General features: G+C 56.3%; 1 protein-coding gene across 1 annotated transcript; it reads left to right on the top strand.

The window, feature by feature from the left end:
- Positions 1-4,125: 4,125 nt before the first annotated feature.
- NKX1-1 (NK1 homeobox 1) lies at positions 4,126-11,317 on the top strand (the record flags this gene model as incomplete). The annotated part of the gene is made up of 2 exons (XM_081191166.1): positions 4,126-4,621; positions 9,940-11,317. The coding sequence occupies 2 exons, from the start codon at positions 4,126-4,128 to the stop codon at positions 10,770-10,772; spliced, it is 1,329 nt and encodes a 442-aa protein (XP_081047292.1). The 3' UTR covers positions 10,773-11,317.
- Positions 11,318-13,102: the final 1,785 nt, after the last annotated feature.

A 13,102-nucleotide genomic window follows, 5' to 3' on the forward strand; every position in this document is an offset into this window, starting at 1 on the left:
CAAAGCCAATGGAAGAACAATATTCAGGTTTGCGGTTAGCCTGCTGTTCTTTCATTCGCTTCGTTCCAGATTCGTTTTCCCTGAGGAAAGACTCTCAGGATTGAAACGTTGTTTAACCGTAAATGTTGGATCTGGCCCAAGCAATCATGGTTACATCACTGTGCCTGGAGATTTTCAAAGTGCCCAAAAAAATGGTCCCTGCCCCCTAGGAGCTACCAGTCTATTATAACTCAGCACAATGACTCCTAAAAGGGACTGAAAGTCAGGGATAAAGAAAGCAAGGCTATGCCCTTCTCTCAGCTGCAGATACTTCGAGCTGTTCGACAGAGGAGCGGACTCCCTCGGGGGGCTGTGGACTCTCCTTCCTTGGAGGTTTTTACGCAGAGATTGGATGGCCCTCTGCCATGGGTGCTTTAGCTGAGATTCCTGCGCTGAAGGGGGTTGGGATAGATGACCCTCAGGGTCCCACCCAACTCTCCAATTCTATGATTCTAAGACTTAATTGCAGTACGCGAGTTGTACCAAAGAACTGACAAGCTCAGCTGCGCGTTGCAACCGGGCGCTCCTCCGGTTGAAGCTACCCCGAGTGAGTGGCGAGAATAAAAACGGGGCAGCCCCCGCGTGCCATAGGGTGCAAGCGACGCTCTTTAACCAAAACCTGGTCGTCGTGCTGTTGGTGTAAAAGCTGCTTGTCTTTCTGTTGTCAATTCTGCTTTCACCAGTGGAAACAGTGTCTCTGCGTTTTGCAAAGTGTGTGTTTGGGGGTGGGGGGAGAGTTCAAGCAGAACTGAAAGCGTCTGGTGGTTCTTCTGGGGCAAAATGACCCGCCTGGCTGTGTTCTTCTTGCCAGTACCCAGTCCTCATCATATAGGCCGTCGCTGCGCTCTCGGGAAATGATGGCGGCCTCGAGGAAGAAAGAGAATCGTTTCTTTACGCGGCGCTCCAAATAAGTGCAGCCAAGACAGGACAAAGGGCGAACGCGCGACGGGTGCCCTCGTCTTTTCCCGTCGGAAATGTTACAGGCGTTTTAATTAATTAATTAACTAACTAATTGGCCGGTTTGGGAAGAGACGCCTTCCCTCCCCGCCCGCGTCTCCCACCCTCTGAGCACCTTGGGGTGCGGGGCGCGCAAGACAGCCCCCCCCCGGCCGGAGCCTGGCTTCTCCGTACCCCCAACCCGGGGCCTGGGTGCGTTTCTCCTTCCCCCGCGATGACCTTTCCGTGCTCTCGGCACACGTTTCTGATCAATGCTCGCGGCTCGGAGGCGCGGAGGAGGGGGGATGAGCACACACCCCCCTTCTGCCCAGTTCCCCCCCACCCCGTGTAAATCCATCAAAGTGACCTTCCCAATATAACAAGGGCTGCTAAACTGTTTTACCACCACGATAAATGTCCTTAATTACCCTGAGATCTGCCTGCGCCGCTGCAGGGCGATGATGAATGGAGGAAAAGAAAAGGTTCATTTGTTGACTGGACTTGGGAAGATCTAATTAAAAAGGAAGTTTGGCGCTGAAACTCCGGAGCGGGACGCGGAACCGGCTGCGGGGAGGGGGAGGGGGTCGGCGGAAGGGGCATGAAAAGACTTTCGGTCTCCCGTCGCTTGGGCAGCCCTCGGGGCAGAGAACGAAGCGGGCGTCGAGCGCCCGGTGGCCGGCTCGACGCTCGGCTGGGCCTCGCTTGAAAAGCCCCGGAGCACCCGCGAGTCCCACGAGCTCGACCAAGAGCCCCCTCGGTTGCCGCAGTTTCTTTTCCCCGGCTCTCTCCTGCCCACCCGCCTGCCTTACAACGCGGCGCCCCCCGAGGGCATCGCTCCTAAGGCAGCTCAAAGACAAGACAAGCTGCTGCCTCGCCCAAGAGGCGGGGGGGGGGCAGTTGGGGTTGCCTTCCGGGGCCACCAGGGCCCAGACGGGCCTGCGGGAAAGGGATGTCCGAGAGGAGCGCCCCCAAGCCAGGGACCCTCTGATCCGGTGCCACCTGCGACCGCCCATACCGGGCAAGCGGGAGGAGAGCAGGAGAGTCTTGTCCCTGCTTCGGGCTGTCTTGTCCCCTCCTGCCTCCGAGAAACTGAAAGGAAGATGTTGTGGCCGCCCGGCTCCTGCCCCGCCTGTGGCCGGGGATGAGGCTGAGACCCGGCCCGAGCGAGAACCGAGATATTATTGCCTGCCACAGCTCGTCCAGGCCCCCAGAATCAGCGCCAACTTTCCCGAGAACAGATAACCGGAGATGGCAGATGGATGGAGATTGCGCAAATGAGCCTCTAATTGACAATCAATTGTGATTAGGAGCAATGGAAGGCCTTCCTTGCGCGCGCCCGGCTCCTTCCTCCTGCCAGGCTGGGGGGGGGGGTGGAGGCAGGAGGCCCAGGAGGCGGCTCCCCGCTTCGAGAAGGTCCCTCTGGGGCCTGTCAGCAAAGACAGAAATCCGGCGTTGGTTCTTCCCCTGGGGGGCTTTGCGTCGGATTAATGCGCAATTAATTGCCCGCCCAAAGTGGCCAAAATGTGTAAGAGGGGTGGATGGAGATCATGCGGGACGAGTTTTCCCCACGCGTCCTAAATATTACTAAGTCCTAAAGGACCCTTCTTGAGCCGGAGGTGGGGGGCTCCAAGTAAAAAAGAAGAAAGGCCTCCCTCGGATACCCGGCGAGCGAGGTGTCCAGAAAGAGCCGCGCCGCGCCGGCTCTCCCGCCTGCAGGGACTCCCCTGGGCCCGGCCCACTGATGGGCTAATCATGTCCGAGCCCGACCAAAATTACAGCTGATTGCTTTACCCATTATTCCTTCCAAGTTTTAATTTCTGCTTTCCAAAGGATCATTGCTCGCGGTAATTGCAAAAGACCTGCCCTTGTATGTGTCACTAGACTCAAAGGCAAAAAAGAAAAAAAGGAAAAGGGGGGGAAAAACCACCCCCTTAATTTTTCGTTTATTCTGTCTCTAGTCCCGGCCTTTCTTCTGGCAGGTAATTCAAGCCGCCGTGATCTAGACATCCGAAACAAGAACAGAATTAAGGCCCTCAAAGAAGCAAAATTTGCAGAAGCAAAGAAGCAAAGAAGCAAAAATTGCAGAAATTTCCAGATAGCAAAGGAAATTGCATTTTCCCCTACCCACCCCATGGGCTGAAAAGTCCTTTTCTTTTTATTGTATGTTCCAGTGCAAATTATTGGGTGGGGAGTTCTAATGCCGCCGCCCTCCCCACACTGCTCTGCAGGAGGTCTTGGCATCCCGGGTCTTTCTGGCTCGGGCTCTCTGCTCCTGGGCAATTTCCTCTCACACTAATTCCAGAACAGGGTCAGGAGAGGAACCTGAATGTGGAATTCGAGGGGTTTCCTTGCGCTAAGAGGGCCGGATAATCAGTTTGGCGTCCCTCCACCCTCCTGTGAAAAGGTCCCGAGCTTCCCACGTATCTGTGGTTCTTCTGAACGTCAGTGTGTCCTTGTTGGTGAGTAAGTGCTGCTACTTATGGACGGATCTGGAGGGCGGCGATGGTAAAGACCCACCGTGGGGCTGGGAGCGAGTGACTTTTGCGCGCAATTTGCGCCTCGGGGTGGAAAGCAGCCTCTCCAGTCGCTGAGCCCAAGCGCGGCGTTTCGGCGGATCCCGCAATTATTTCAAAGCGAGCGCCTCCTTCTCCTCCCACCTCGCCAAATAAGGCTATTTAGATGCTTTCCAGATGAGTGGAGGGCGCTGAAACCGAGCTGACAGCGAAGTATATCTCCGGCAGCGCCGCTATCCTTCACCCTCCCGGCCGCCCCCTCTCCACCCTCCTGCGCGCTCCTCTGGGACGAAGGTTGCTGGCCGTTCTGGGCAAGGGATTAATTTGCAACCAATTACCATCGGGTGCTAAATATGAATGCATAACGAAGCCCCCCCCCCCCTCCTGCGGGAAAGGAGGGTGGGATAAATGTCTAGGCTGCCCCCCAGAGAGAAGGGGCGGGGGTCAGAAGCCGCAGCAGCGCAGGGACCTTTTGGAGCGGAGCGCACAGACGCGCGCACACACTCTCCGCGCCTCGCTTTCTCTGCCAAGTTCCTCCTCCTCCTCCGGAGGGGGTGTTTCCAGGCGAAGTTTGCAGAAGGAAGTCATCCGGAGGGGGAGGGCGGTGGAGGGGGGGAGGGCTGCTCTGTGAGGAGTCATGAACGTGAGGCGAGACAAGGCTCAGGTGGGTGACGTCTCTATTCCGGCTGCAGCGGCGGCGGCGGCGGTGGCGGCGGCGGCAGCGAGCCCTCCGGAGTGCCTCTTGGGGGAGCCCGGGTCGTGCAGCTGGCCGAGGGGGGACAGTATGGACGGGCCGGCGGAGCAGCGCCTGACGCCCAGCAGCGACCTGCCGCCGGTCTACTCGTGCCCCGTCAGCAGGGACAGGCAGGGCAGCGAGAACGCCAACAACACGGCCGGGCCCGAAGGGGCGGGCGGCGCCTTGCCCGTGGTGCACAGAACCACCTCCTTCTCCGTGCTGGACATCCTGGACCCCAACAAATTCAACAGCAAGAGCCGCAGGCACTGCGCCGTGCTCTACAAAGCCGCGGCCGGCGGAGAGTACACGCTGGCGAGCGAGGAGAAGCTGGACGATGCCAAGGCTCTGGCTGACGACTTCCAGGCAGCCAGGAGAAAGTCCGCGGCCGACCTGCGCAGTAAGTACCACGGGCCGCCCTCGCCGCCTTCCTGGCAACCCCGACCCCGCAGCAGCAGCAGCAGCCAGGGAGGACCCCGGTGGGTCCCGTCTAGTCGCCTGCATTGGCTTGTCCGCCACTTCTGTCTCCGCGCAGGAGGCGTCCCTCTGTTGTTGCGGGCCAGCCAAGGGGAGCAGAGGCGCTCAGGAGAGCGGGCAAGCCCCCGAGGCCCTCTGCAGGGAAGAGAAGGGAGGGCTTGGCGGAACTCTCCCGGTCAGACGCGCCCAAAGTTTTGTGCCAGGCAATGGCACCAAGTGGGGAACTCGCCCTCCAGGTTCCCATGCTAGGCAGAGGGAGAGGGAGCCTGGGAAGGGAGGAAGAAGCCTCCTTTCTCGGCCTGAAGAATCTCTCTTGCCGGAGAGGAAGGGGCCCGGGCCGGCGCTCCAGCGCTGGAAGATGCCTGCTTTGTGCGCTCCTCAGCTTTAAGGCCAGGGCAGACTCGGCGAGCTGCTTTCTTGGACTCAGGCTGAAGGGAACAGACAAGCCAGGCAGCATCCTGCAACTCCAGGTGGCCGGCTAGGTTCTCAAGAGATGGCACCACGCAGCCAAGTCCCTTTTGAGGGGGAGGCAGCCCCGACAACCGCCTGGGCCACTGGAGAGCGGCTGGCGTTAGCGGGAAGCCTGCCAGAGCCCTCCAATTGCTTCAGAACCGCAACCGCCGCCTTTCCTGCGCGGGTTCTGGTTCCCCTGGTTAACCTTTTTTCGGGGTAAAATGTGCCTTTAAGGTCCAGGGATGTTCTTTTTTAAAAACACACACACACACACAAGCACAGACCTGGCTTTTTGCTCCCGGCGACAGATTCAATTTTCTCTCTCTCCCACCCTCTTTAGCTTTTTTTAAGGACAAATCAGACTAATTGTGACAAAATGCTGGTTATCTCTGGAAAAACAATTAAATTCCTTCGATTACATTTAAAGTAAAATGTGCTTAGCAGCGTAAAGAGGCTGCATAATGGGGGAAATCGCCCCAGAGTGGCGTGTAGGACTGAGCGGGTCGATATCCTATTATCGAATTGTGCATATCTCTTTCAAGCACCTTGCAAACTCTCGCCTAACATCTAAATTATAGGGTCAAAATTCGGATAATTACTCGATTAAAACCTATTACACTTATTAGGGCTGCCTATCGACCGGGAAGGGCGTTCGACCCGGGCGCCAGATTGCTTTTGCCTCCCCGGGTCCCTGCTAGGCTCCCGACGCCCCCTCCCTCGCCCTTGCTCCCTTCCGGTTCCTTGGGCTGGGACACCCCTGCGTGGGACCGGGGGCCCCGGGGTGCTGGAAGAAGCAGAGCCGGCCACATCCCCGGGAAACGCGAGCCGCCGGAGGCCTGCGCAAAGTCAGCAGGCGCGCAACTCCATGCACGGCGGTTCGCACCCAGCCTCCAAGGTCTACTCTTGGGCCTCGCGCTCCGGGACAGTCCGGCTTCCAGCCGCTTGCTCAGGGAGCCCAGAGAGGTCCTCGGGTCGTTCGGGGCCGCGGGTGTCCCAAACAGTCCTGGCCAGGAGGCGCGGAGGCCCAGCTTTCCTACTCCCAGTGCCAGGGCCCGTCTGGACCCCACTCCTGGGGCCAGATCCTAAGGGCGTGGTGGGGCAGGAGAGGGACTTCGAGGAGTTTGGGGACCTTGATCGGCGAGACTGCTGCGCTCGCACTTTTCTTCTAGGCAAAACTTTGGGGCGCAGTCGAATGGGAAAGCCTCCTACCGAAGCGCCCCGAAAGGATACAGTTTTGTGGCAAGGAATTGCCCCCGCGCAAGAAATGCCGCGCTCATCCAGAGGCTTTGCAAAACCAAACCAGTTTGCCTAAACTTTCATTGAGCTTCAAATTTCCCGATCGCGCGCCGGAGTTTCTGCACCTTTCACCGGCGAGGCGTCAAGTCAAGCTTTGGAAAGCTCGACTGTCCGACAACTCCCCACTTCAGAAATGAAGTTGCGGTTTCTTTTGTCCGGCGAGGATCCAGCAACAGCCCGCGTTAAAACAATTTCTCTATAAATTCGTTTACACCGAGCCAAATTTGAGATCCGCTGTACCATTAGTTCTGGTTTAAAGGAGGTCGATATTGCACAGGAGGGAAATCTGTATATTTTACGCCCAAGCCTTGTATCCTCGATTTCATGTTTCCTCCAATAATTTAAGTGCGCGAACTTCCCTGAGAAGTTTGGGGGGTCTTGGCGATTTAAGGCTTTTAAAACCAAACAAACAAACCATTCCCAGGCCGCGTTTTGCCACCCGGGAGCTGCTCGCTTTCGAAAAGTGAGATTTTCTTCTTCGCTCATTTGCCTCGTCGGCTAAAGCAAAACACTGGGGAGGTCTGGGGGCACCGACAAGAGCCCGACTCTCGCCCGAGTCCCATTAATTGGCGATTAATATATAACCCCAAACAAATTAAGTGACCGCTAACTGCTTTGTACATTACACAGAATTGGTTTAATTAAGTTTGGATCTGCTCTAGCAATCGATACAAGTATTTGGTCCAATTAAATCCTTCTTCCAGGGGATAACCAAAAAAACAAAAACAAAAAAAACCGAATAAGCAAATAACGGACAGACAAAGCTTTGATGGGAAGTGAGCGACGTACTGCTTGCTTCTCCGGCTCCATTCGGATGAAGGGCACTTTCTGATCTTTTTTAATAAAACAAAGAACAACAACCAGCTTTTTAAAAATCAGGCCATAAACTGCATGTGTTCTGCCTGCCTTCAACAAGTCCTTTCCAGTAGGGAATGAGGGGGCCATTATTTCCACGAAATCTGGGTGTTGGCGGGACCGAGTGCCCGCCATTCGCCCAGCTCAGCTGGCTGGAGAGAAGCGTTTCTCCGGGCTTCCCCCGCGGTCCGTTCCCGGCTTATCCGGCTTCGATTTGCGCAGGCTGTAAGGCAGCAAGCGAAGGGCGCCGATCCTTTGGCCAATGAGATCGTGCTTATTATTTTTTTAATCATTAAGCTTTTTTAAAAAATTAAAAATATTATTATTTAGTTGGAGTTTTGTCCTCCAAGTTGAGTCCGCGCGTTCCTGGCAGTTAGTTCAGTACTTTTAGGAAGCCAAAGCAACGTCTTCTTTCCGTCGACTGATAATCTTCTGGGCTGAGGGGAACAGGACCTGAAGTCTATAGTGCGGGATGCCAACAGCCTAGGAAATCACCCAAGGCGTCCTATCTCCAAGCCATGCCAGGGAACAGGCGCTTTGGGTACTTAAGGGGGACCCGGAGTTTTGTGGTTTGGCGGTTCAAAGCAGGGGAGTGAAACCTCCCCCTGGGTCTGGGCTCCCCTTCTGGGGGGTCCTCTAGGCGCTTCCCAGCGCTACCCGCAGGCCCCGCTCCCGGGCCCCCTGGATGGCTCTGGACGCGCGCGATCAGACCCCCAAAACAACAGAGGCGACCATCGCCTGGCGGCCTGCCGCGAAGGAAGACGCTCCTGGTGTCGCCCCCCCCCCGCCAGCCCCCTCCTCTCCCCGCCAGCCGTATCCTAAATCGCAGCGGCAGACCATTCAAGAAATAGGTCCCGGGGCTCACAGGCGACGCCACCCACCTTCAGGCCGCGTCCAAAGGCCTCTGCCGCGCTCAAGTTTCGCCTTTCCAAACAGAGCCTCCGGCCAGCGGGCCTCCCCGGTTGCCCCTCCGATGGCTTGGACGAGCTGACCTCACACCCGGGCCCAGCTGCTGCTTCTTCATCTGCCGCTCCCTGAACTTTCAAGGCCGCAAGTTGCGGACAAGGAGTGGGAGTAAGGCGTGCAGTGGGTGGGACTAATAATAATAATAATAATAATAATAATAATAATAATAATAATAATTTTGAAGTTGTTTTCTCTTGCCCAAGGTAACCCAAAGTGACTTACAACCAACCGACTAAACATTCCTTGCTTTGCGTAAAGGGGGCATTCACAGTTATTTTTCTGAAGGGGGCGAAGGAAGTAAAAACTAAAAACAAATAGACAAAGCTAACTTGCACCAGAGAGCAGGTCTTCAGCGGTGACGCCTGGACAGACCTGGTCTCTGAGAACTGGTGCTCCAGGTCTGCTGCCCACCTACAGGTGGACATAGCGTCCAGACCACTCTCTGTCCGTTCACCACTGACCACCTGAATTATTTCCCTGACTCCATTTACTTCCTCGCAGACTTTATTAATTGCATTGCTCTGACAATCAACTTCTCAGCCCACTGCATTTATCTTTAAAACAAAACAAAACATAACAAAAGGACACGACCCAAATACCAGGTTAACAACATTGAGCTATACTTTAGGGCTGTCCTAAAGTACTTCAGCAAAATGGGTATAACGACACTAGGTTACTTTGCAGCGCTGGCGAGACCCCCTCAATTTCTTAGGCAGCCTCCTGTCCCCTGCAATATGGCAAAAACATGGAGGATTTTATGTGCATTGGTATTAACAGGATGAAGAAAATCACAATTTTTTTGGTGTGAAATAAGACCCAAGTTAGAAACATTATGAGCTCCCGTCTTGCCTGTTACCTTGGCTGACACGCTTTTATTATGAATAAATTTATCAGTAAACAATACTACCCTAATTAAAGCTAAACCAAAACTCCAGACCCCCGAATTGTTTTCCTGTGGGGCAGCAATCTTTTTTTTTTCCTGCCAGCGAAGACCAGCAGAAAAGGTTTTATAAAAGACCAAGAGTCTCGCCTTCTGTTTGTTTCATTGGCTCGCTCTGCTTTTCTAGATCTCGGTCCCTGATACAACTTAATTCTTAAAGCACCGAGAGCAGGGCGGGCAGGTAGGCAAGTTTCTCACGAAACAAATGAGAATGGCTACTAGAAACTTTCTCTTTTAAATGAAAAGTGGGGATCTGGAGTATTAAGGTGGGGGGAGGAGAGACGGCCCCCTCCCCGGTGCGGACACCAATGCCCACCATCAGGATCACGAATAATGAAAAAGTGGCTAAGTAGACCCGCCTCGCTTTTGAACGACACATTTCTGACCCCTACTAGGGCAGAACCGCAGATCCACGTAGGTTTGCAGAGCTGTAGTCTGAGGCACTTATGGGGGGAGAGATAGGGTGAGCAAACTAAAACCGAGAGACTTCGGTTGTGCGGGTGGCGAAATGTGCCCAAGACGGAATGGCTGGCAAAGGAATGTCTCCTCCTTTCCCGTTTTCGACGGGCTGCGCCTGGCGCTGTTGTCCTGGGGGCGAGGACCCGGCCCGGCTCTGCGCCGGCCACCCCGGGCCCAGGAGGGGCTGTATGTGTGCTTTGCGCGTGGAGGGGTGGGGGCGAGGACGGCCGCAGGAGCCCGCCCGGCTCACTCTCTTTCGCTTCTGTGTGCAGAGCCCGGCGAGCTGTACCGGAGCGAGGAGGCCGAGCTGGATCCGAGCAAGCGGAGGAGCCCCTGCGCGGGCAGCGAAGCCCCCGACGAGGAGGAGGACGAGGAGGAAGAGGACGAGGAGGAAGAGGAGCTGTGCAGCGAGGAGAGCAGCAGCCACAGCGAGGGGGGCGCCCTCGAGGCGGGAGGCGGCGGCAGCCTCGCAGCGGACGACCTCGGGGCTCACCCGCCGCCCCCGCCGCCTCAGCAGCCCGGAGGCGCCTCCGGAGGGCAGCCGCCGCAGCCTCAGGCGCAGGGCCAGCAAGCAGCGTCGGCGGCGTCCGCGCCGTCGGGCAAAGCCAAGCGCAAGCGCCCGGGCTCGGATTCCAAGTCGGGCAAGCCCCGCAGGGCGCGGACAGCGTTCACGTACGAGCAGTTGGTGGCTTTGGAGAACAAGTTCAAGGCCACACGGTACCTGTCGGTGTGCGAGCGACTCAACTTGGCGCTGTCCCTCAGCCTCACCGAGACGCAGGTCAAGATCTGGTTCCAGAACCGGCGCACCAAGTGGAAGAAGCAGAACCCCGGTGCAGACACCAGCGCCCCGACGGGCGGCGGCGGCGGCGTGGGGGGCGGCGGTGGAGGCCTGCCAGGCGCGCTCAGCCCCCTCAGCCATTCGCCCCCCATGGGGGGCCACGGCCTGGCCATGCACGGCCCGCCGGGCGCCTACGGCAGCCACCCGGCCGGCGGGCTGGTGTGCGCAGCCCAGCTGCCCTTCCTGCCCAGCCCCGCCGTCCTCTCGCCCTTCGTGCTGGGCTCGCAAACCTACGGCGCGCCCGCCTTCTACACGCCGCACCTCTGAGGGACCGACGGGGCCCCCGCCGCTGCCACCAGCCCTTGCGGGGCAGGAGACTTGCGCGGGGTCGGCCTCCGAGCCGAGGCAGCCTCGCACCCCGGCCTACGATCCCCGCGTCCGCCCGACGGAGCGAAGAGGATAGGTGCCCTGGCGCCTGGTCCACGGACGATTCTCGCCTGCGGGCAGCCGTCGCGTTGCTCTGAGCTGCGGGACAAACTGAGCAGAGGCCGAAGGAGGCCGCCTCGGTCTCTCCATGTAAATAATGCGCGCTGCCCCGTCTTTGCCCGGGTCCCCTTTCTCCTCCTACACCGCCCCTTGTTCGAGATGCCTCTGCCCCGCAGACTCTCAGGGTGAAACGGGGCGCGGCGTCCCTTCCAGGCGCCGTCGAAGAAATGAGGCGCTCTCCGCCCTCGGGACGCCGCGCTTTTACGCACTTCAGCGTTGCTGTTTTTAAAAAAGGACGAGGAACTGGGAGGAGGGAGTTTAAAAATGGAAAACCGAGGGGGCTGTCTTACCGGAAATGCGTTTAAAAAAAAAAAACCGAGGGAGAAAGAGACAAGCTTTTTTGTAACATCAGTCAACTATGTATATTTCTGGATGTTATACAAATTTTAACTTTATAATTTGTGTATAAAGTGCGCAGGAAACATTGATCCAAAAGGTATAGAAAGCACTTTGCTGGAAATCTAAATCAATAAAGAATTGATTTAGTCGACTTTGTTCTGCCTGAGCGACTGTTTTTAACCTTTTTTTAAAAAAGAAAAAGAGAAAAAACACTGCAGTCATCGCCAGAGTTAGTTGGCGTTGACAGAAGAAGCAAATAATCTAGGTCACTCACGATCCAGCCAAAGCTAAGCAGTTATTAGTCCCCCCGCCCCTTGTGATTTCCGGAAGATTTCAAGGCGCGCGCTCCGCTTTCCCATTGCAACTGTGCAAGCCGCTTAAACATACCTGGATCCGGCTGCCTTTAATGTTTCTAGTTTTCAAATAAGCCCAAAGGCTGCCGCGTCTTCCCCAACACCTCCAGCGTTTCTGGTTTGGAGAGAAACATATTCCGCATGTAGACTTTTTTCTGTGTGGACGTTATTTCCCATCGTTTATTCCCCGGCCCCTCTCCAATAATTCGTGTGTGCGTGTAAAGGTTCTTCTCTTGGCAGTGGCGTAGCGTGGGGGGTGCAGGGGGCCCGGCCGCACCGGGCGCAACATCTGGGGGTTAGGGTTAGGGGGCGCAAATCCACGGGTTAGGGGGCGCAAATTACTTGCCTTGCCCCGGGTGCTGACAACCCACGCTACGCCACTGTCTCTTGGTAGTTTCCAAAGACAGCGAATATAATGTGTTGGGATTAAATAAGTGTAATAAACCGGTCGTGGTTGTATTTTGGATGTTTTTTAAAATGTACTAATACTGCCATTATTTGTGTACATAAAATATGTAATCAGTTTCTTAGCCAATATTTGGTTTCCCCCTCCTTAAAACAAGCTGCGTTTCGGGAGCTTTTTCATTCCCCATTCCTATACCCACCACGCCAAAAACAAAAACACTCCGCTTTCCCTCTCAGTAGCCGGTGTAATTTAGAAGTCAAACGAGATGATGCATATTATCAATAATAATGATTTGTCATTTAAGCTATTTATTAAAAGCCAGAAATATTTGGCTTATCTTCCGCAGCTCTGTGGCGCGTCGGGAGGCGCGCAGGACGGAGTTCAACCCAGGTCAGTAGGTTTTGCAGCCAGGCCGAGCGGGGCACTTTGCATTCCCTTCCCGATCCCCACAATCTGGCAATGTTAGCCTTTGGACTTGCGAGGTGCGGTTGTTTTTAGATTGCAATGGGGGAAAACGTCTCTCGCGGGCCGCATTCCTGCGCCCTCCAGCTGCCAGCGCGTTTTCGACGGCGCGCAAGATTCCTGCTGGCGAGGCGCAAAAGCCCGCCGCGTTTTGGCTGGGCAGCGTTAGTCCTGCTGGCCCCGGGGCCGGAGGGGGCGGGCGAGGGGTCCCCGCTGGCTCCTGGCGTTCGGGTGACAGGGCCTTCCTTCGGGGACGGACGGTCCTTCCTTGGCGCGCGGTGACAGAATTAAACGACTTCTTTCTAATCCCATTAGCTCCTTCCTCTCGTTTGCTTCCTCCGCTGAGCATTTTTGACAGCCTCTTGCTGCCACCGCTGACACTTGAGGAGCGAGGAAGTTATAATTTCTGACAGAGAAATTACAGCTTCGCGCAGACGGCCTCGACGGCTGGGAATGGAAACGGAGCGAGAGGGAGAAGAAGGAGGGGCGCGCAGCTGGCTGGGTCTGCGCTGGGCGCGCTCGGCCGCCAGAGGGAGCAGGAGGAGCGCGTG

The sequence above is a fragment of the Podarcis bocagei genome (assembly GCF_964188305.1).
Source record: "Podarcis bocagei genome assembly, chromosome: 4".
Lineage (NCBI taxonomy): Eukaryota > Metazoa > Chordata > Lepidosauria > Squamata > Lacertidae > Podarcis > Podarcis bocagei.